The 22,334-nt window shown below is 55.7% G+C and overlaps 2 protein-coding genes across 2 annotated transcripts in view; one reads left to right on the top strand and one right to left on the bottom strand.

Moving 5' to 3' along the window:
• Positions 1–507: 507 nt before the first annotated feature.
• On the bottom strand, positions 508–9,759 carry TMEM80 (transmembrane protein 80). Its single transcript, XM_033203995.1, is given in 6 exon segments — positions 508–1,694; positions 3,913–4,005; positions 4,386–4,479; positions 5,713–5,732; positions 9,521–9,593; positions 9,595–9,759. Coding segments are annotated over 6 exon segments (651 nt in total). The 3' UTR covers positions 508–1,488.
• The window catches only part of DEAF1 (DEAF1 transcription factor), a 50,756-nt gene continuing 38,178 nt past the window's right edge, over positions 9,757–22,334 (top strand). The window contains exons 1-6 of the mRNA XM_033203987.1: positions 9,757–10,622; positions 14,246–14,343; positions 17,936–18,065; positions 18,342–18,488; positions 19,386–19,525; positions 21,261–21,326. Of these exons, the coding sequence (XP_033059878.1) occupies positions 10,334–10,622; positions 14,246–14,343; positions 17,936–18,065; positions 18,342–18,488; positions 19,386–19,525; positions 21,261–21,326 (870 nt within the window). The 5' untranslated portion in view covers positions 9,757–10,333. The remainder of the gene's footprint in view (positions 10,623–14,245; positions 14,344–17,935; positions 18,066–18,341; positions 18,489–19,385; positions 19,526–21,260; positions 21,327–22,334) is intronic.

The raw sequence follows: 22,334 nt of genomic DNA, 5'->3' as shown, positions 1-22,334 counted from the left end.
TGCATGGTTCATGGGCTGAGTCCTTCAGATGGCAGGCACGCCCAGCCGGTCCTCTGCGAGTGCAGGCGCTGGTGAGGGAGGGGGCCCAAGGCGCTCAGGCGCTGGCATGTGTGGTTCTGCTGCAAGGACGCAGGCGTGGGAAGCGGGTCCTGAGGGCTGTCCTGCAGGTCAGCCTGCAGGTCCTCACTGTGGCCTCTGGGGCTGATAGGCAGGTCAAAGCAAGTCCGCCCAGGACAACGGGGTGCTCCTATCGCTTCCACGGAGACAGGCAGGAAAGTCTGTCCGGGTGCTACAGCCACAGCCACCCCAGCTGAGGGAGCCCCAGTGGAGGCCCAGGACAGTCCCGCAGCCTCCTGCCCTCAGGAGTCCACCGAACGGAAGGCGCCCAGCAGCCAGGGCCCGAGGGCGAGGCCAGCCAGGAATTGACCAGCTGGCAAGCAGGGTGTGCTCTCTTGAAGGGTGGGAGAACTGGTGATGGGGTCGGGGAGGTGGCCATAATTAGGAGAATTCAAGGAGGCATACACATCTCTTTATTTACAAAATGCGATGAGGAGAAAATATCTAGATATTAGGATGTGATTATTCCAAACATAGAAAACACACAATAGAACCAAATGACGGGAAAGCTACTATAACAGCTTACTTTTTAAGGAGAACTTACAGTAAATCTGGGAATGGGAAAAAAAATCACAGAGCTAGAATTTGTTTAGCACTCAGTGCAAAAGGCAAAAGTCGCTAAAACTGGAGTGGACGGAGGCTCAGAATGTGGGCCCCCGCAGCTGCTCTCTCTCCTGCAGTCCCATCCCCAGCCTCAGCCCTGACCTCTCCCCCGAAGCCCCTCAAGGGAGGAGTGTGGCTGAGATGGAAATTCTCAAGCACCAGAGCTGTTGGCTTGTTTGCATTTATTGCTTTAGGAACCCAGAGTGCACTCTTGCCCCCGGGACCTGCCTGCCTGTGAGGCAGAGCTGGGGGCACTCAGAGCACAAGGCCTACCCCATCCTGCTTCTCCAGCCGGACTTGGAAACACAGGTGGGGCCTGGCCACGGAGTAAACTGGGGTCTCAGAACACAAATTAGGACCATCAGGGAACTAGGGGGTGATGGGGGAGGCGGTGACACGAGGCTTCTGTTCTGAAGGGCTCTGTCCTCCCTCTCAGCCCTGGAGGCCCATGGGGGTCCATGGAGGCCTGGCTGCTGAAGCCAGACCCCACCGACAGGGCTGAGTGTGCGCTCCTAGGACTCACCTTGAAGGCAGTTCTGTGTGGTCCCTACCCTCCCTGCAGCTGTTCCCAACACCAGGGCCTCCAGCAGTTTGTTCTGCTCTGGCTCCTGCTCCCACCCCTGCCAGGACAGATGGAGCCATCCAAAACCATCGATGGACAGGCACTAGGAAAAGTGCCTTCCTGTCCAGGAACGGGGAGGTGACAGCTGGGGGACTGGTCAGGCCCAGGAGGAGGGCCCCAGTGTGGGGTGTTCTGGGTGCCTGCAGCTACCTGGTGAAGGCTGCAATGGCAACCACCTGCAGGACGGCCTCCAGGCCGTGAAGGGCCAGGAGTGTGGCACTGAGGGCCCAGTCAGCCCACAACACCAGGGTCTGCCAAAGCAGGAAATAGGCAGAGAGGAGGGCGGTGCCGGCCGTGAGGGCCAGGCTGGCGGCCAGCGGCCTCTCAGCCTCTGTCAGGTTGCCCCTGGTACCTGGAGAACAGAGCAAAAGGGGGAGTGAAGGTGGTGGATGGTGATCCCCAGAGCCCACCGCCCACAGGTACCTGGCAGGCTGCTGGGACCAGAGCAGATCCTTGCCCTATGTTCCTCCGGGGCCCGGGGAATTCCAGGGAAACAGCCCCCATGGCCACCCAGAACTCAGGAGAGGCAGAGAGCATGTGCAGCACGGGCGTCAGCCCCTCCTGGGGCAAGTGCCCCTGTAAAACCAGTGTGATCTGTCTCTGGGTCTTCTGGGTTGGCTGTGTGGGCGAGGGTGAATTTGGTTTCTAAAATGATTCAACTGCATCTGCCACCTTTTCCTAATTCCAAGTGGAACTGAAGGGATTTTTCTGAAAAATTCCCAAAATATTTTTCTCTGGTCCAAGGCCAGGTCTGGAAAATTTCATGAATACGTATTAAAAACAAAACTGCGTATTTAGCAAACAAATGTGTCAGTCACTAGCTGAGCCCAGGTGCCTGGAGACCCTGCAGCATACGGCACGCTTGGGGAGGGTCCCCGTTGGCCTAGCAGCCCCCAGCAGGGCCAGACAACACCCTGTCCCCACCACCTTGGGGCAGGCCCAGGCCCCCCGAAGATCCGGCCAAGAACCGGGCCTCCGTGCAGCAGTGGCGCTCGCACCCTCCCAGCAGTGCCCACTCTGGGGGGCAAGCTGTAGAGGCTCCAGGACCATCTGTAAGTGCAGACAAGACACTGACGGCCGGGCACCCCTCAGTGGAATGGGCAACTGAGAGAACTCGCCTCCATCCTCCTAGTGTGTCTGAGGCCTGATAACAAGAGGAAGGGTGGGGGCCACCCTTCTCTGCAGCCTCGGTTCCTCACTGGACATCCAGCATCGGGGTGTATCTGTGTGTGAACAAGAGGGGTCCAAGATTCCAGCCTGGCAGGCGCAAAGCGCCCTGGAAGTGCCCACTGCGTTCCCCACGGTAGGGCAATGTTTCACATACACATGTGTTTAGGTGCACGTGTTATGACCATGAGCACGCAGAGGGCTGGAAGCCTGCACCCCACTGGCCACAGAGGTGAGCTCTGGGGAGGGCAAATGTCCATGTTTTACTTCTGCACCCCTTGAATCTTGTACAAGAATATATCCTTGAACAAACTGTGTGGTTAAAAAAAGGGCAGTGAAGTCAGGCACTTCGGAAGGCCAAGGTGGGCAGACTGCTTGAGCCCAGGAGTTCAAGACCAGCCAGGGCAACATAGTGAAACCTTGTCTCCAGCAGGGAGCGGTGGCTCACACCTGTAATCCCAGCAATTTGGGAGGCCGAGGCGGGCAGACCACGAGGTCAGGAGATTGAGACCATCCTGGCTAACATGGTGAAACCCTGTCTCTACTAAACATACAAAAAATTAGCCAGGCGTGGTGGCGGGCGCCTGTAGTCCCAGCTACTCAGGAGGCTGAGACAGGAGACTGCTGTGAACCTGGGAGGTGGAGCTTGCACTGAGCCGAGTTCGCGTCACTGCACTCCAGCCTGGGCGACAGAGTGAGACTCTATCTCAAAAAAAAAAAAAAGAAACCCTGTCTCCTTGTCTCTACAAAAAAAAAAAAAAAAAAAATTAGCCAGGCATGGTGGCGGGTGCCTATAGTCCCAGCTACTTGGGAAGAGGGGGAGGCTGAGGCAGGGGGATTGCTCGAGCCCAGGAGGTCAAGGATGCAGTGAGCTGTGATTGCACCACTGCACTCCAGCCTGCACAACTGAGTGAGACCTCTCAAAAAAAGTAGGTCACTTGAAGGGGTTGCAGACTTGGGGATCCCTAGAGCTGGACTCGGGAGGCTGGGGGCTCCCACCCCTCTAGACTCTGCTGCCTTTTGGGACCTGGCAGAACTCTCCAGGGCTCTCTCCTCCGACAGCTGAGGCCAAGGGGAAGGGGGTGCTGGTGAATATTCCAGAGCTCCGGATGTGGTGGTGGGCTGGGCTTCTGATCTCAGTGCCATTAACCAGTGACTTCTACAAGACACACTTCCAAACACAGTCTCTCCCAACGATGCCCCCAGCGTTGTCTGTCTCTGGGACAAAACTTCTCAATTAATACTTAATGACACTGTAAGGTGAGCCTGCAAAGCAACTGGGTAAGCAGTTTGGATAAAAAACGTCTCCGAGAACCATACTATAAAATAATTACTATTGAAAGGCTGTGGTAACAGATAGCAACTCTTAGGACAGGTTCTTCACGGTGTTAACGTCCACTCACCCAGGTATAACCGCACCGCTTCCAGAATCCCCATCAGAAACAGCAGAGCAAGATCAAGGACCAGGTAGTGGTGAGGACAGCTGAATACCTGACCTGGAGAGCAGAGGTGCAGACGGAACACAAGTTACCTGGCGCAGCAGCAGCAGCCACCTCAGCTTGCCTTTTCCTTTTCCTTTTTTTTTTTGAGACAGGGTCTTGCTCTGTCACCCAGGATGGAGTGCAATGGCGCCATCTCAGCTCACGGCAACCTCCGCCTTGTGGGTTCAAGCAATCCTCTCACCTCAGCCTACTGAGTAGCTGGGACTATAGGCGCCCACCACCAAGCCCGGCTCTTTTTGTGTTTTTAGTAGAGATGGGGTTTCCCCATGTTGGCCAGGTTGGTTTCGAACTCCTGACCTCAAGTGATCCACCCGCCTCGGCCTCCCAAAGTGTTGGGATTCCAGGCGTGAGCCGCCGCGCCCGGCCTGACTTACTTTTATATGTGATCATCAGGAGCGTGGCGAGGAAATACAGGGTGCAGTACGTTCCGCTGAGACAAAACAGCATTTGAAGGGGAACTGAAGAGAGCTGGTGAGTGGTTAAGAATCCTCAAGCTCAATGGGCCTGGGAGCAGCCTCCCAGGTGGCTGAACAAGAGGGGCTGATTCTGTCATCTGTTTGATGGCCACAGACACCACGGGACCACAGGGTCCTGGCAACGGCTCACTGCCCATCGGAGGCTTCTGCCACTGTGCTGGCTGCCAGTGGGGTCCCATGAGCTGGCAAGGCCTTTGTGGGACCCCCCTCCACGCCAGAACAATGCAGTCTGTGCACCGCAGCCCCTGCCCTCGGTGACTGTGGACTGGTCAGGGGACAGCCTCCACTCACTGGCACTCCCAGTGATGTCACCCTGACTCTGGCCCCAGTTATGAGTTAGAGAGAAAAAATAACTTTGTCATTTTCTTTTTTTGTTGTTTTTGAGATAGAGTCTTGCTCTGTTGCCCAGACTGGAGTGCCGTGGCACAATCTTGGCCCACTGCAACCTCCGCCTCCTGGGTTTAAGTGATTCTTCTGCCTCAGCCTCCTGAGTAGCTGGGATTACAGGTGTATACCACCACACCCAGCTAATTTTTTGTGTTTTTAGTAGGGACAGAATTTCACCATGTTGGCCAGGCTGGTCTCAAACTCCTGGCCTCAAGTGATCTGCCCGCCTCAGCCTTCCAAAGTGTTGGGATTACAGGCATGAGCCACTGCGCTCTTCAGAGGAAATATATTTCTGTTTGGGGGGACTTAAGTATCTATTGGCCATTTCCTCAGCTGTGTACATTTCCTATTTGTTTATGCTAACATGAGTCTATGGGGCCAGGCACAGTGACTCACGCCTGTGATGCCAGCGCTTCAGGAGGCCGAGGCTGCAGTGAGCTGTGATTGCCACACTCCAGCCAGGGTGAGAGCAAGGCTCCGTCCTTAAAATAAAATAAACAAACAAAAATAAAATGAATCTAGGGACATTCAAAGTGAGGAATTTCCATCTTCCTGCCACTACTGGCCGGGACAGAGGCAGGTGGCCATCCTCTTCGGAGCCGGGCAGTCTGGCGTGCTTAGCCACTTTGTGCAGGGCTGAGCAGGTAGGGGATGGAGCCAACACAACTGATCCAAGGAAGTTACATCAACTCTCTAAATCTGTCAAGCAACACCCTCCTCTCGAAAGTGGAATTACTAGACAGAACTTAAGGAAAACGTGGGGTGAGGCCGAGCACTCTCTGCGTGGCAGCAATTCGGGCCTCTGGGTGCTGTCCTGGAGGGGCACGCAGCAGGATACCACTGTGGAGAAGCCTCTCCCTGAAAGAGAAAGGGGCCGTGAGCAAGGCCCGACAGCCACCAGGAGGCTTTCCTGGGGCTCGCTCCACACTGATAGGAACCACCCCTGCTTTACTCTCTTTTGATCTCATATTTGTAGAAAGCAGTAAACATGGCCGGGCGCGGTGGCTCAAGCCTGTAATCCCAGCACTTTGGGAGGCCGAGACGGGCGGATCACGAGGTCAGGAGATCGAGACCATCCTGGCTAACACGGTGAAACCCCGTCTCTACTGAAAATACAAAAAAAACTAGCTGGGCGAGGTGGCGGGCGCCTGTAGTCCCAGCTACTCGGGAGGCTGAGGCAGGAGAATGGCGTAAACCCGGGAGGCGGAGCTTGCAGTGAGCTGAGATTTGGCCACTGCACTCCAGTCCGGGCGACAGAGCGAGACTCCGCCTCAAAAAAAAAAAAAAAAAAAAAAAAGAAAGCAGTAAACATATACTGTGGGCCTGCCCCTAGGTATCTCCCGTGCCTCTCTAGCCACCCTTCAACGAGGCTAGGAGTCTCTGCCTTTCAGAACCTGAGGCTGGAGACAGCGAGTACGGGAGGAACCGTGGTGGGAAGTGAATGCTCCACTTCACCCTGGGCCAAACCCAGCTGGCCCTCAGGGAAAGCAGCACCCTGAGCCTACCCAAACCGCAGCTCCCCTCGTTGTCTGCGGCTTCTCTGTATTTGCCACACATATATGACTAATGAAAACCTTTTCGGCTGGGCGCGGTGGCTCACGCCTGTAATCCCAGCACTTTGGGAGGCCGAGGCGGGCAGATCACGAGGTCAGGAGATTGAGACCATCCTGGCTAACACGGTGAAACCCCGTCTCTACTAAAAATACAAAAAAATTAGCTGGGCATGTTGGCAGGCGCCTGTAGTCCCAGCTACTCGGGAGGCTGAGGCAGGAGAATGGCGTAAACCCGGGAGGCGGAGCTTGCAGTGAGCTGAGATCGAGCCACTGCACTCCAGCCTGGGCGACTGAGTGAGATTCTGTCTCAAAAAAAAAAAAGAAAATCTTTTCTGACTTAGATTGTAACAATCTTTTTTCGTAATCTATAAGAGACATTTGCTTTCCTTTGGAATTTTATCCCCAAACATCCCTCCAAAAATAAGAATTTTCAAAACTAGCAATGCAGCAGTCCAATCTTTTTATCATGAAACCTCTTAGGCCTTCTCCCACCCCGACCTGAGATGACAGGAACCCCGAGGAGTGAGTGGAGCCTCTTTCCGCATTTTCGATTCTGAGGTTTTGCATCTGAAGACTCCCCTGACTCATCCTGGATCCACGGTGACCTGGGTCGGACTAATTGTCTGAAAAGGGCTCATGCTAGTTGCACATGTGATATGTGCACGTCTCTACATGTGTAAATACATCAATATAGATCTAGAATTGGGCGGAAACCTCTCATAAAAGGAGGCTCAAGCTGCACTGCTGGGCGGCAGGCAGGACAGCAACCTGAACACAGCCTCTCTGTTCCATTTCCACTTCAATGCCAGGTAGGGCAGGACAGAAACCTGGCGTTAGTGAGATTTTGTGGCTGATCCCACAGCTTCTTGAGCAGATCTGGGGCCTTCTGTGCCAGAGTTTGTGGAATCTCACATGGGCAAGCGTCTTGAGCCGGTAAATATAGGACATCGGCATCAGAGACTCAGAACTGGGCTCCTGAAAGAGGCGCCACAGGCTGGAAGCAGGAAGCCAAGTGCACGGCAAACCACGTCGCATCGTGTTACCGGCAGACCACTCTTTAAATCCGATCTGTTCTTTTCCAGGCCCTAGCTAAACCAGGCTACCTAAATACCTGTCATTATCTGTGATGATTTCGCATTAATTGGGGTTTTTGTCCCTTCTGTTCCTTTTCTTAGAGGTTGGCTTCTTAAACACTTCCAATGTGTCTGCTAGTTGCTCATTGCTACAGATTGAAGTTGTGGCATTTGGGGGAAACTGTATAAAAGTCTTAAGTGATGTAACATTTAAATAATTAATATGAAGGGCGGCTATAACCAGCTGTTACAGGGCGGCTGTTCTAACAATTCTAGACCTGCAGGAGCTCATTCTGACTGAACGTAGCCCTGGCTTTCAGGACATTTTTGGTCAGTGACTTACTGTAATCACAATGTGGCTATGAATAGCTGTGTCAGGCGAAGTTAAACATGGAAATAAAAGACAACAAATGTTTTCCCTGATGTAACGGACAAGGTGTGTTAAGAGATCTTGCTCTGGTATACACTTAATTTTTTTAGAGACAGGGTTTTGCTCTATTGCCCAGGCTGGAGTGCAGTGGCGTGATCACAGCTCATTGCAGCCTCAACCTCCTGGGGTTAAGTGATCTGCCAGCCTCAGCCTCCCACGCAGCTGTGACCACAGGCTCCCTGGGGTAATTTTTTTTTTTGAGACAGAGTTTCGCTCGTTGCCCAGGCTGGAGTGCAATGGTGCGATCTTGTCCTACCACAACCTCTGCCTCCCCGGGTTTGAGTGATTTCTCCTGCCTCAGACTCTCATGTAGCTAGGATTACAGGCATGCACCATCACACCAGGCTAATTTTGTATTTTTAGTAGAGACGGGGTTTCTCCATGTTGGTCAGGCTGGTCTCAAACCCTTGACCTCAGGTGATCTGCCCTGCTTGGCCTCCCGAAGTGCTGGGATTACAGGCGTGAGCCACTGCGCCCGGCCTTCCCCGGGGTTATTTTTAATTTTTTTTTGTAGAAGGGGGTCTCGCACTGTTGCCCAGGCTGGAGTGCAGTGGTGTGATCACAGCTCACTGCAGTCTCAATCTTTTGAGCTCAAGTGATGCACCAGCTTCAGTCTCCCACGTAGCTGGGACCACAGGCTCCCCGGGCTAATTTTTAATTTTTTTTTTTTGTAGAGGGGGGTCTCGCTCTGTCGCCCAGGCTGGGGTGCAGTGGCGCCATCACGACTCACTGTAGCCTGGACCTCCTGGGTTCAAGCGATCAGCCAGCCTCAGCCTCCAGAGTAGCTTGGTCCACAGGGGTGCGCCACCACGACCGGCTGATGTTTACAATTTTTTTGTAGAGAGAGTATCTTACTATGTTGCCCAGGCTGGTCTCAAAAGATCCTGCAGCCTCTGCTTCCCAAAGTGCCAGGCTTACAGAGATGAGCCACTGCGCCCCACCTAAACTTGATTTTTAACCTAATGAAAATACACAAACCTGATTACTAGAGGCTGCCCTGCCCATGGAACAGCCATTCGTTATTCCTTTAAAACAAAGCACCTAATTTCCAGAGAACGCGCTCGAAGGTCTGGCACTTCAGCGCCCGCGTTTGAGAGCTCTGGCTGCACCCGCAGACAGCAGAAAGCGGCCCCTCTCCAGGACGGCCGATTGACTGCTTTGGTCTGTCCCTTCCTCCTCTCGGAGGCGAGTCTCTCACGCAGGACGGCTGAGGCCTGGGCACGCGCGGTTTCTTTGGCGAAGGTTCCAAGGCTACCGAAACCCCGCGCCCATCCTGCCCACGTGTCTTCACAAAAGCCACGCGCGGGACAAGAGCTGTCGGGGACCGGGTCCCCGAGAGCCGCTCCAAAGCCGCTCCGCATCCACCCTGCGCGGGCCCAGGCGCCCGCGCGCGGGCGAGCTCCTCGGGGCGCAGGACGCCCGCCACCCAGGCCAGGCCGCGCTTCTCGATGGAGTGACGGAGCTGTCTCGCTCACGTAGAGACGGTAGCACAGCCCCGTGAGCGCACCGAAGACGGAAACCGGATTGTACCACAGGGAAACGCCGCGCCCGCCGCGGCTAGCCCGGAAGCCCCCACCCGCCCGAGCTCACCTCGCCGCGCGGCCGCCATCTTACCCGCCCCGCCCGCCGGTCCGTCGCGATCCCGGCAGCCTCTCGGCCCGCGCTGCTCGCGCTCCTTCGGCCATTTTCGCGTCTCCTGACGAAGGGGCCCGACCGCGCCGCGTTTCGGGAGCGGACGTCCGAGCCACGGCCGAGACTCGATTAGTCCGTCCGGCACCGCTCGGGCACTTTCGGAAGGGAGGAGGCGGAGAACCGAGGTTCGGGAGCATTCGGGCTCGGGGACATTCGGCTCGTCTCGGCTCGGCCTCGGGCTGACTCGGTTCCCGCCGGCAGCGGGAACGGGCGAAACCCGCGGCACTAAGTTCTGTCTCTGAGAGGCAGAATTGCGCCGGGCGCCGGCGAGAATCTGCCTAGAGCCGTCCAGCCCTGTCGGCCGGGGACAACAGCCGTCTCAGCCTGTTAGGCAGTGAGGAGAGCGGGGCTCAGTCTCTCGGAAGCCCTCGTGCAGACTCGGACCTATTCGGACTGACTCGGCTTCCCACTTCGGGGAGCTTCGACCCACCTCGGTTCAGGACTCGGTCTCGGCTCGGCGGCTTCGTGCAGGTTCGGCTTTTATTCGGGCAGCCTCGGTTCGCCTCGGCTCCGCTCTACGGGCAGACTCGGCTCGGGTCTGCTCGGCGGCTGGCTGCCTTTTCGGTCCCTGTTCGGGCGGCGGCTTCGGGCGGCGGCTTCGGGCGGCCTCGGCCCAGCTCGGGCGTCCTCTTCGGGCCCCGCTTCGGGCTCAGCGACCGGTGCTTCGGGCGGCCCCGGACGGCGCCTTCGGGAAGGCTCGGCGGAGTCCGGATGGAGGACTCGGACTCGGCGGCAAAGCAGCTGGGCCTGGCTGAGGCGGCAGCGGTGGCGGCCGCGGCCGCTGTGGCGGCGGCGGCCGCGGCCGCGGCGGGAGGCGAGGCGGAGGAGCCGGTGCTGAGCAGGGACGAGGACTCGGAGGAGGACGCAGACTCGGAGGCGGAGCGGGAGACTCCGCGGGTCACGGCAGTGGCGGTGATGGCGGCGGAGCCCGGGCACATGGACATGGGCGCCGAGGCCCTGCCCGGCTCCGATGAGACCGCTGCTGCCGCAGCCTTCGCAGGCAAGTGCGCCCACCGGCCTCTCGCCTCGTCCGGTTCCAGCGCGCCTACCCCGCACACCTGCCCCGCACAACTGCCCCACGTGACCAGCCCGCCACACCTGCTCCTCACACCTGCTCCACGTGACCAGCCCAGCCCACCCGCCCCGCACACCTCTCACACCTGCCCCACATGACCACAATGCCCCAGCAGCCCCTCCCACCTGCCCCACATACCTGCTCCAGGTGACCAGCCTGCCCCACCTGCCACAGACACCTGCCCCGCACACCTCTTCCACGTTTCCAGCCTGCCCCACCCGCCCCTCACACCTGCCCCACGTGATCAGCCTGGCCTACCTGCCCCGCACACCTGATCCACATACCTGCCCCAGGTGACCAGCCTGCCCCACCTGCCCCGCACACCTGCCCCTGGTGACCCACCCAGCCTCACCTGGCCTGGCCCTGCGCTGCACACACCGGCCCCCCCTCCCTTTTCTTTGTGGCAGCCCTGCCTCCTACTGGTTCCCCTGTGCAGCCCTGCCCCTGCCCTGCCTTCATCCTGGCTCCCCCCACCCACCTGTCCTGGAGAAGCCTGGGGGTGGGTGGGCACCTGCGGTCACCAGGAACCCCCCATGTCCTGAGGGCCAGTTCAAGTATGACCTGAGCACTGAGAAGCCAGGGGTGGGCAGCCTGCTGGAGGCCATGATGCCAGAGGTCAGCGTGGCTGTGTGGTGACCCAGGGGGGCCGTGGAGTTACTTGTGCAGGCTCCTCTCCCAGTCCTCCCTCTTCCTCTTGCCTTTTTCCCTAAGGACCTGCTCCTTCTGCCCCCTTCCTGTCAGCCTCCCTTTGGGGAGGCTGCCGTGGCTTGCCAGCCCATATTTTTCTGTAAGCTGCTCATAGTTTCTTGCCACACAGAGCAGCCTCCTCAGGCTCCAAAACACTGGGAGCCCGGGGCAGAGCTCACAGATGCCCTACGGGCCTGTAGCCATCCAGTACCTCCTGTGTCCCGCCTTCGTGTCAGTGGGGCATAGACTTCCCTGCCCACTAGCTTCCCAACGCACTGCACTCTTCCCCATTGGAGCTCCCGAGTGTCCCCCAGGGACTCGCAGCTCAGCGTTCAGACCCTTGGAGGAGCTCCTTGTTGCGTTGTGAGGCACTTTTCTCCTAAGGAGCTTTGCGGGTGTGCGAGGTATGTCAGGGCATTGCGTGTGCTCTGAGTGTGTCTTTGGCCTGGGGGCTGTCCCAGCAGCGTCTGGGCTGCCCTTGGTCAACTGAATGGCCCTCAAAGGCAAGGGAGTCACTGCTGCTTGTTTGGTTGGTTAAGAAGAAAAAGGGAGGGAAAGCTTTGTGACTCTCGGGTTAGCTTTCATGGCTAAACTCTGGTTTGACATTGGGATTTGGAGCCATGAGGTTGACTTCAGGTTTTTGTCATTTTTGCACGTATTTTTCTGAATGCATAAAAGAAAAATGATGCTGTTCATCATGATGTCAGAGAAATATGTTGAAATATGTTTTCTTCTGAAAAATAGTTGTGTTTTTATGTGGTAAAAGCTGAAGTCAAGTAGTTTCCAGGTTTAGGTAACTCAGCAGGACACGCTGCCGCCTGAGGAGGCTTTGGGCGGATGCTCCCAGGGCTGCGGCGGGCCTGGCGTTCAGCTCTCACTGTGGCCCCACGCCGCCTGCTGGGGATTGTGGTGCTGAGAGGCGAGGATGAGTGAGCCCTGCACCTGGTGTGATCTGGTCGTGGAGACGGACAGCAAACAGGCTTTTTTTTTTTTTTTGACACGGAGTTTCCTTCTTGTTGCCCAAGCTAGAGCGCAGTGGCGGGATCTTGGCTCACTGCAACCTCCTCCTCCCGGACTCAAGCGATTCTCCTGCCTCAGCCTCCCGAGTAGCTGGGATTACAGGCATGCACCACCATGCCCAGCTAATTTTGTATTTTTGGTAGAGATGGGGGTTTCTCTATGTTGGTCAGGCTGGTCTCGAACTCCCGACCTCAGTTGATCCTCCCGCCTCTGCTTCCCAAAGTACTGGGATTACAGGTGTGAGCCACCGCGCTTGACTGCAAACAGGCATTTTTTAGGGCAGTTTGGTGAGTGCTGGGTTAATGGTATGGTCAGGATGCATTCAACCAGTATCTTTTTTTTTTTTTTTTCTTGAGATGGAGTCTTACTTTGTCGCCCAGGCTGGAGTGCAGTGGTGCTATCTCGGCTCACTGCAAGCTCCGCCTCCTGGATTCACGCCATTCTCCTGCCTCAGCCTCCCAAGTAGCTGGGACTACAGGCGCCGCCACCACGCCTGGCTGAATTTTTGTATTTTTAGTAGAGACGGGGTTTCACCGTGTTAGCCAGGATGGTCTCGATCTCCTGACCTCGTGATCCGCCCACCTCAGCCTCCCAAAGTGCTGAGATTACAGGCGTGAGCCACCGCGCCCGGCCTCAACCAGTATCTTTTAAGCATCTGCTGTGTGCCAGAGATTGCCCTGGGCACAGGACATTCTAGAACTCGGTGACAGAAGAGCCACTTGCTTGGCCTAGGAGCATCACAGGAAGCCTTCGCAGAGGCAGAGAGGAGAGTGTGGGGGTGTTGGTGGCAGAAAGTGTTTCTCTAGAAACACTGCAACACGCAGAGGCTGGAGCTGCAGGAACTATCTGGGATGACGGGGCAGGAGGTGGGGTGTAGCTGACCTCTGTGGTACTTGCCCTGTGTGCAGACGCTGCCAGAGGGCCTGTCTGCATGCCAGGGGGCCGAGTTCCATGTTGTAGGGGGTGTGGTGGGGTGGCACCAAGTGGCACAGGCAGGTTAGATGTACTTTTTTTTTTTTTTGAGATGGAGTCTCGCTCTGTTGCCCAGGCTGGAGTGCAGTGGCCGGATCTCAGCTCACTGCAAGCTCCGCCTCCCGGGTTTACGCCATTCTCCTGCCTCAGCCTCCGGAGTAGCTGGGACCACAGGCGCCGCCACCTCGCCCGGCTAGTTTTTTGTATTTTTTAGTAGAGACGGGGTTTCACCGTGTTAGCCAGGATGGTCTCGATCTCCTGACCTCGTGATCCTCGGCCTCCCAAAGTGCTGGGATGACAGGCGTGAGCCACCGCGCCCGGCAGATGTACTTTTTAGGAGGAAGTGGTCAGGGACCAAGGGCAATGGCGGTGAGCATGGGGCCGAGGTCACCTGACAGTGGTGGCCTGACCCTGCGGTGGAGGAGAGGCAGGAATGGAGCTGCAAGAGTGGGTCCAGGAGTGTCCTCACCTGTGGGGAGGCCGAGAGCTCGTTGTAGGCGCAGGGCACACCTGACTGGCAGGACACAGCCGCGCCACAGAGGGAGATAGAGTCCCAGTGGTGATTTGGTAGAGTTGGGGCTGGCTGGGGCATAGAGACGGGTGGGTTTGTTGTGTGCACTTTTTACTGCACATAAAAGGCTTTACTGGGGAAGAATAGATTTCCTCTCTCTTTCCTGGAAGAGCCGAGTGACTTAGACTGTGGAATAGAAATAAAGGTCGAGCGCCGTTCATGCAAGTGTTAAGATCTTCCAGGTTACAAGTGCACATACCCCAGGGGGAGTCACTGTCTTTGAAGCGCCTGAGTGAGGCTGTTCACTTTGTCTGTTCTGGCTTTCGTTGCTTCTTAAATGAGGCTCCTTCTGTTGCAGAGGTGACCACAGTGACAGTGGCCAACGTGGGGGCTGCTGCAGACAATGTCTTCACCACATCTGTGGCCAACGCGGCGTCCATCTCAGGACATGTTCTGGTAAGCTGCTCTGAGGGGCATAAGCTGCTCTGAGGGGCATAGCCCAGTGCGAGTGGTGCCACGCTCGGGGCCTTGGGCTTCCCTGAGGCTCTCCCGGGGTTCAGCCCATGGTGCGTGTCTGCTCTGTGAGCTGGGGAGGGAGGCACTGGCTCGCTCTGCTCTCAGAAGCCTTCAGGCTGTGCTGGGGTGGGAGAACTTAGGCTGAGGGAGAAGCTGCCTCTCAAGGCCGGATGAAGAGTCACACCTCATCAGATGGGCTGGTGGCCTGCATCGGGTGGGGACTCCCAGCTCCTGACCCAGCCCAGGCTGCCGTCCGCCCACAGTTCAGCCTCTGCCCGAGGCCTGGCGCTGCCTGCGCTCCTTACTCCTGTAGCTGCAGGGCCAGCTAAAAGAAGCGGGGCGTTTCCCTCCCCCATATCCTGTTCTCGTAGCGTTTATGGCACAGTCTCCCACCCTCCTTCATTCTGCACGCCTGACTGCCGTCTGCTTAGGAAACTGCTGAAAGCCAATTATGTTTCAGATAGTGTCTCTGCCACCTTCAGAGCCCTTTTGTGATCATGTTGTATCAGCTTGTTTTATGTTTTGTACGTGGGGCCTTCGGTGACCTGGGGACATTGGGTCAACCAGGACAGGCAACCTTGTTTCCGAGTGGCAGATGCCAGGGTGGGTCCAGTCTCCAGAAAGGGGTTTTCCCTGGGACCACTGGCACCTGTTACTTGTAGTCTTTTCAGCCTTGGTCACGCACCTGGGACATCATCCTCATATACCTGAAAGCAGAGTGGTTGTTTGTTTGTTTTGTTTTTGAGACGGAGTCTTGCTCTGTCACCTAGCCTGGAGTGCAGTAGTGCGATCTCGGCTCATTGCAACCTCTGCCTCCTGGGTTCAAGCCATTCTTGTGCCTCAGCCTCCTGAGGAGCTGGGATTATAGGTATGTGCCACCATGCCAAGCTAAGTTTTGTAATTTTAGTAAAGATAGGTCACCATGTTGTCCAGGCTGGCCTCAAACTCCTGACCTTAGGTGATCTGCCTGCCTTGGCCTCCCAAAGTGCTGGCGTGAGCCACCACACCCGGCCAGAAATCAGAGTTATTGTTAGAATGGCAGCAAACAGGCCGGGCACGGTGGCTCAAGCCTGTAATCCCAGCACTTTGGGAGGCCGAGACGGGTGGATCACGAGGTCAGGAGATCGAGACCATCCTGGCTAACACGGTGAAACCCCCTCTCTACTAAAAATACAAAAAATTAGCCAGGCGTAATGGCGGGCACCTGTAGTCCCAGCTACTCGGGAGGCTGAGGCAGGAGAATGGCGTAAATCCGGGAGGCGAAGCTTGCAGTGAGCTGAGATCCGGCCACTGCACTCCAGCCTGGGCGACAGAGCCAGACTCCGTCTCAAAAAAAAAAAAAAAAAAAAAAGAATGGCAGCAAACAGAAAACTTGTGAAGGACTTCAGTAAAAACATAAGAAACTTGGAAACTTCCTTCCCTCCCTCCATTCCTTCCTTCCTTCCTTTTTGACAGAGTCTTGCTTTGCTGCCCAGACTGGAGTGCAGTGGAGTGATCTCAGCTCACTGCAACCTCCACCTCCTGGGTTCGCCATGTTGTCCAGGTCGTCTCAAACTCCTGACCTCGGGTAGCTACCACCTCGGCCTCCCCGTGTGCTGGGATTACAGCATGAGGCACTGCTCCCAGCCCAGAAACTTGGTTTATTTCTGATGGGTGTGAGAACACACACAGGCTGACCTATGGCCATGCGGTGATCTGTGCTTTCAGTCAGGCTGCTCCTTCCTGGCAGCGGGGTCTGGGCGCCTCATTTCCTAGGAAGGGCTGAAACCCAAGGCACCTGCGGGTGCCTGGAACATGCTGACATGGAGCAGCAGTGTCCTGCAAGTGCCTGCAGAGGCCGAGGCTAGTCTTCTTTCCTCCAGGCCAGGAAGACCAGAGACTGGTGTGTTCCTGTTTAGAAACTGACAACAAAGCGGGACACGGTCTGAAATAACTGTATGTTCCCTTCCTAAGAAAAATACTCTGTGACTCTTTTTTTTTTTTTTTTTTTTTTTGAGACGGAGTCTCACTCTGGCGCCCAGGCGGGAGTACAGTGGCCGGATCTCAGCTCACTGCAAGCTCTGCCTCCTGGGTTTACGCCATTCTCCTGCCTCAGCCTCCCGAGTAGCTGGGACTACAGGCGCCCGCCACCTCGCCCGGCTAGTTTTTTATATTTTTTAGTAGAGACGGGGTTTCACCGTGTTAGCCAGGATGGTCTCGATCTGACCTCGTGATCCGCCCGTCTCGGCCTCCCAAAGTGCTGGGATTACAGGCTTGAGCCACCGCGCCCGGCCTCTGTGACTCTTAAACAGACACAAGACATTCCCTTTCTCCTGTGAAGAGCTGCCGGTCTTTGGTGACTCAGGCACAGTGGTAGGACCCCCATTGTGAGGTGTTGGCCCTTGGGCCTCCGTGAGCCCAGGCGCCAGGCATGTGTGTCGGGGAACCCTCAACTGCACGAGAACCTTCTCCTCAAGTGCCCTGATTCGACAGTGACATTTTCAGATGTAAGAAACAGTTGTCAGCCGAGCGCGGTGGCTCACGCCTGTAATCCCAGTACTTTGGGAGGCCGAGGTGGGCGGATCACGAGGTCAGGAGATCGAGACCATCCTGGCTAACACGGTGAAACCCCGTCTCTACTAAAAATACAAAAAATTAGCTGGGCTTGGTGGCAGGTGCTTGTAGTCCCAGCTACTCGGGAGGCTGAGGCAGAAGAATGGTATGAACCCGGGAGGCGGAGCTTGTAGTGAGCCAAGATGGCACCACTGCACTCCAGCCTCGGGACAGAGTGAGACTCCGTCTCCAAAAAAAAAAAAGAAAAAGAAAAAAAGAAACAGTTGTCTTCTCGCTTTGCCTCGGTTGGTTTTGTATTCAGAATTAAAACCTTGGGGCACCCAGAACGCTGGGTTCAGGGAGGCCCCTGGAAGTCTCTGGTCTGCCCACTGCTGGGGCAGAGCCTGCAGGCCAGAGTTTGTCAGATGACTTGGCCAAGGTGGGGTTCAAGTTCCAGCAGTGGTGTGCGGGCATGGGGACTCTGGCTGCCTGTGGTGGGGTCTGTGCAGCTTGAAGGGTGGTTTTGGAAGCAGGCAGCAGTTGCAGCAGCTTCAGCCGGCGTGGAAATGTGGTTCTGAGGCCCCCGGTCTCCCGTCGCCATCTGGAAGGGGCTCTGGAGGGTGGTCCTGCACAAGGCCTCGTCTGTGGTTGCTAGCGCAGTCTGTTGGAGACCCTGCATGAGGACAGTGACCTTGTGGGAACTGCTCAGGCAGAAGTCAGGGTGTTTCCTATCCGTGGAGCACATGTCTTCTTTCCCTTTGACAAGTGACGGCAGGCATTTTCCTCAGCACCACACAGACTTCGGCACTGCCTGCTCTTGTTCTTGGCTCTGTTTTTGAGTCTTTGAGAGATACCTTTGGAGAAGATATGGGGTGCCTAGGCGAACGTCCCTTCTTGGTGAGAACAGCCATAGCCCTGCTGGAGGATGGCCCGGCTGGGCTCAGTGACACGCCTCGTGTCATGCTCGGACGTGACCTGACGGAGCGGTTTTTCCTTCTAGTCTGGTAGGACGGCCCTTCAGATCGGGGACAGCCTGAACACCGAAAAAGCCACACTGATTGTCGTCCACACAGATGGGAGCATCGTGGAGACCACCGGGCTGAAGGGCCCGGCAGCTCCCCTCACCCCAGGTACAGCAGTGCCTGCTCCCCAGGCCTGGGCAAAACATGTTTCAGAATAGCTAGAATTTATTTCAGGAATTTATTTAGTTCTTTTTGTGGTAAATTTGGAATACCAAATATTAATGGATTTTAAGTAGAAGCAGTGGAATTTTCCTGGCGGAGAAGAGTTTTCCGCCGTTGGAGGAGGTGGTGCTTCCGGGGAGGTGGGTGTCTGTGAGGCGAGTGCATGCTGTATGTACTTCTTGGCGTCCGGCCTCTCACCTTCACACGCTTTCTCTGCCCAAGGTCCTCAGTCTCCTCCAACTCCTCTGGCTCCCGGCCAAGAAAAAGGTGGAACTAAATACAACTGGGACCCCTCTGTGTACGACAGCGAGCTGCCCGTGCGGTGCCGGAACATCAGCGGCACTCTGTACAAGAACAGGCTTGGCTCAGGTGAGGGCTGCCGCTTCAGACTCCAAAGTTGTATTTCCCTTTGTAGCCCCCCAGGATAAATTGGGGGCTGAGAAAGATGAAAATCGTGGCACCTAGAACTAGTTAGGAAGACAGGGCCGGGCACGGTGGCTCACGCCTGTAATCCCAGCACTTTGGGAAGCTGAGGCAGGCAGATCAAGGGGTCAGGAGATTGAGACCGTCCTGGCTAACACGGTGAAACCCCGTCTCTACTAAAAATACAAAAAATTAGCCGGGTGTGGTGGCGGCGCCTGTAGTCTCAACCACTTGGGAGGCTGAGGCAGGAGAATGGCGTGAACCTGGGAGGCGGAGCTTGGAGTGAGCCGAGATGGAGCCACTGCACTCCAGCCTAGGCAACAGCAAGACTCCGTCTCAAAAAGAAAGAAACAACAAGACAGAAGGTGCAAGTGACACCCAGTTCCTGTGAACTAGAGCTGAGGCCTGGGAGAGGCACTAGGCAGGGCTGGGCCTGGGAACCCTTTAGGGGTGAAAAACCATCGTGACCTACGGGATAGGAGACAAGCAAGAAGGAGTGGGAGGGAGGCAGGGCTGGGACGTGTTCCTCAAGTTGCCAGGTCAGCTTGGGACTTGTAGACAAAGGCTCTGGAAGTGGGTACTAGAGGTGCTCAGTGTGGGACCTGATCGAGCCTGCAGTGCCTGCGGACAGTGGCTGGAGAGATCACGTAGGGGATCAGAGGCACAGGCTGCAAAGGCAGATCCGTGGTGGCCCTGTCAGGGCCAAGTACACGGGTGGGTGAGATCACCCAAGCTGCTGGGGTACTGGTGCTGGTGGAACGGCGGAGGAGGTCCCAGGAGGGAGGCGATGGCAGAGGCGACGTTCCTACCTGCTGTCATCGTGAGTGCTGCTCTTCCTTGCAGGCGGCCGTGGACGGTGCATCAAGCAGGGGGAGAACTGGTACAGTCCCACTGAGTTTGAGGCCATGGCAGGAAGAGCCAGCAGTAAGGACTGGAAAAGAAGCATTCGCTACGCAGGCCGACCCCTGCAGTGCCTCATCCAGGTATCGTCCGTGCGTCCTCACCTGTGCTCCACACACAGCTTGGATGCGGGGCCTCCGAGGTGGCCCAGTCAGAGGGAGGGCACAGGCCACAGGGTCAGACACACGGGGTTTGCAGCCTCCACCTCGTGGCCTTGGATGAGTGACTGACCCTCTCGTGTTTCAGTGTCTGGATTTTTCTCATGGGAATGATGATGATCGTGACCCTGTGAGGATTGTTGGGAGAAGTACATGAGGTCACAGCGCCTGGCACAGAGCAGCTGCAGGAAGGGGGCGTGTCGAATACACAAAAAATGAAAACAGTGGAAGTTAAGATAATCGTTCCTGTTTGAATACGTGTGACCCTTTCAAAGTCGCCTAATTTCTCTTCTGTGTGCTAAGAAAGGAGGACTTCGAATTTCTATTCCAGTTCAGCTCCTTGTGTGTTGTTGTTGTTTTTGGTTTTTTTTTTTTTGAGACGGAGTCTGGCTCTGTCGCCCGGGCTGGAGTGCAGTGGCCGGATCTCAGCTCACTGCAAGCTCCGCCTCCCGGGTTTACGCCATTCTCTCGCCTCAGCCTCCCGAGTAGCTGGGACTACAGGTGCCACCACGTCGCCTGGCTAGTTTTTTGTAGTTTTTAGTAGAGATGGGGTTTCACCGTGTTAGCCAGGATGGTCTCGATCTCCTGACCTCGTGATCCGCCCGTCTCGGCCTCCCAAAGTGCTGGGATTACAGGCGTGAGCCACCGCGCCCGGCCCCTTGTGTGTTGTTAAGGAAGCAATTCTTCTAGGGCCTTTTGCAAATCTTGAAAGGAAAGAGATAGGTTCTGCCACCAATAATGGCACCGTGAAAAGGAGAGGTCTCTGGAAATGACTGGTTGTTGTTTGCTTCTTTTTTGGAGACAGAGTCTCACCTTGTTGCCCAGACTGGAGTGCAGTGGCTTGATCTTGGCTCACTGCATCCTCCGCCTCCCAGGCTCAGAGGATTGTCCTGCCTCAGCCTCCCAGGTAGCTAGGATTACAGGCGCCCGTCACCACACCCGGCTTTTTTTTTTTTCAGTAGCGATGGGGTTTCACCCTGTTGGCCAGGCTGGTCTCGAACTCCCGACCTCAAGTGAGCCATCCACCTCGGCCTCTCAAAGTGCTGGGATTACAGGCGTGAGCCACAGTACCTGGCCTAATTTTTGTTTTTAATGGAGATCGGGTTTCACCAGACTGGCCAGGCTGGTCTCGAACTCCCCACCTCAAGTGAGCTGCCCGCCTCGGCCTCTCAAAGTGCTGGGATTACAGGCATGAGCCACCATGCCCGGCCCTCATTTCTCAGAATTTTTGTCTTTATGAGGTTGGACACGGTGGCTTACTCCAGTAATCCCAGCACTTCGGGAGGCCGAGGTGGGATGATTGCTTGAGGCCAGGAGTTCGAGACCAGCCTGGCCAACATGGCAAAACCTCATCTCTACTAAAAATACAAAAATTAGCCGGGTGTCGTGGCACAAGCCTATAATCCCAGCTTCTTGGGAGGCTAAGGCACGAGAATCGCTTGCGCCAGGGAGGCAGAGGTTGCAGTGAGCCGAGAACGTGCCACTGCACACTCCAGCCTGGGCAACCCAACAAGACTGTCTCAAAAAAAAAAAAAAAAAAAGAGTTTTTGTATTTATGAATGGCAGGTAAATGGTAGAAGTGGTTGAAATCTTCTATTATTGAATGATTCACATTTAGGTGCTGACTTTCTAATGCGTGGTGCTTCTTTTTACATTTCAGGACGGGATCTTAAACCCTCATGCTGCCTCTTGCACCTGTGCTGCCTGCTGCGACGACATGACCTTAGTAAGTTGCCAGCATGTCTGGAGCAGGAGCACTTGGTGGGGCTGGGGGTGGCTGAGTGGGTCCCACAGCCCTTGGCCCCTTGGCTGTGTCCCTCTTGCCCTCTGCCTTGGAGAGGGATACTGTCCTCGCTTCTCCTGGGCTGCTCTGTCCCCTGCTCCCTGATACACCACAATGAAACCTGATGTCTCGATGCGGGGGCACGTGGTTGGCCCCCAAGATGTTGCTTAAAGAACATTTATTTGGGAGGCCGAGACGGGCGGATCACGAGGTCAGGAGATCGAGACCATCCTGGCTAACAGGGTGAAACCCCGTCTCTACTAAAAATACAAAAAACTAGCCGGGCGAGGTGGCGGGCGCCTGTAGTCCCAGCTACTCCGGAGGCTGAGGCAGGAGAATGGCGTAAAACCCGGAGGCGGAGCTTGCAGTGAGCTGAGATCCGGCCACTGCACTCCAGCCCGGGCGAAAGAGCAAGACTCCGTCTCAAAAAAAAAAAAAAAAAAAAAAAAAAAAAAAGAACATTTATGGAAATCTTAAGTAATGAAAAGCGGTTATAATGTCACCGCCTTAACTCTAAAACTAAACATATACACTTTTCCTTGTATGTGTGCTATTAGATATTCTGCATTTTATAATGTGTCAGAAAAATGCTACTGTAAACTTATTCATGAATAGAGCTTTTAATGTCTTTTTGACATATTTCTTTATTCTGAATTCTTAACTATTTGACAAAGACCCAAAATAATTTTCTTTTTCTTCTTTTTTTGAGACGGTGTCTCACTCTGTCGCCCAGGGTGGAATGCAGTGGCGCGATCTCGGCTCACTGCAACCTCCACCTCCAGATTCAAGCAATTCTCCTGCCTCAGCCTCCCGAGTAGCTGGGATTACAGGCGTGAGCCACCAAGCCCGGCTAATTTTTGTATTATTAGTAGAGATGGGGTTTTGCCATGTTGGTCAGGCTGGTCTCAAACTCCTGACCACCGGTGATCTGCCCGCCTCGGCCTCCGAAAG

The sequence above is a fragment of the Trachypithecus francoisi genome, unplaced genomic scaffold (genome assembly GCF_009764315.1).
Source record: "Trachypithecus francoisi isolate TF-2019V2 unplaced genomic scaffold, Tfra_2.0 Lachesis_group8, whole genome shotgun sequence".
Classification (NCBI taxonomy): domain Eukaryota; kingdom Metazoa; phylum Chordata; class Mammalia; order Primates; family Cercopithecidae; genus Trachypithecus; species Trachypithecus francoisi.
Note: the sequence above shows the minus strand (reverse complement) of the source record. Positions and strands in the feature narration are given on the sequence as shown.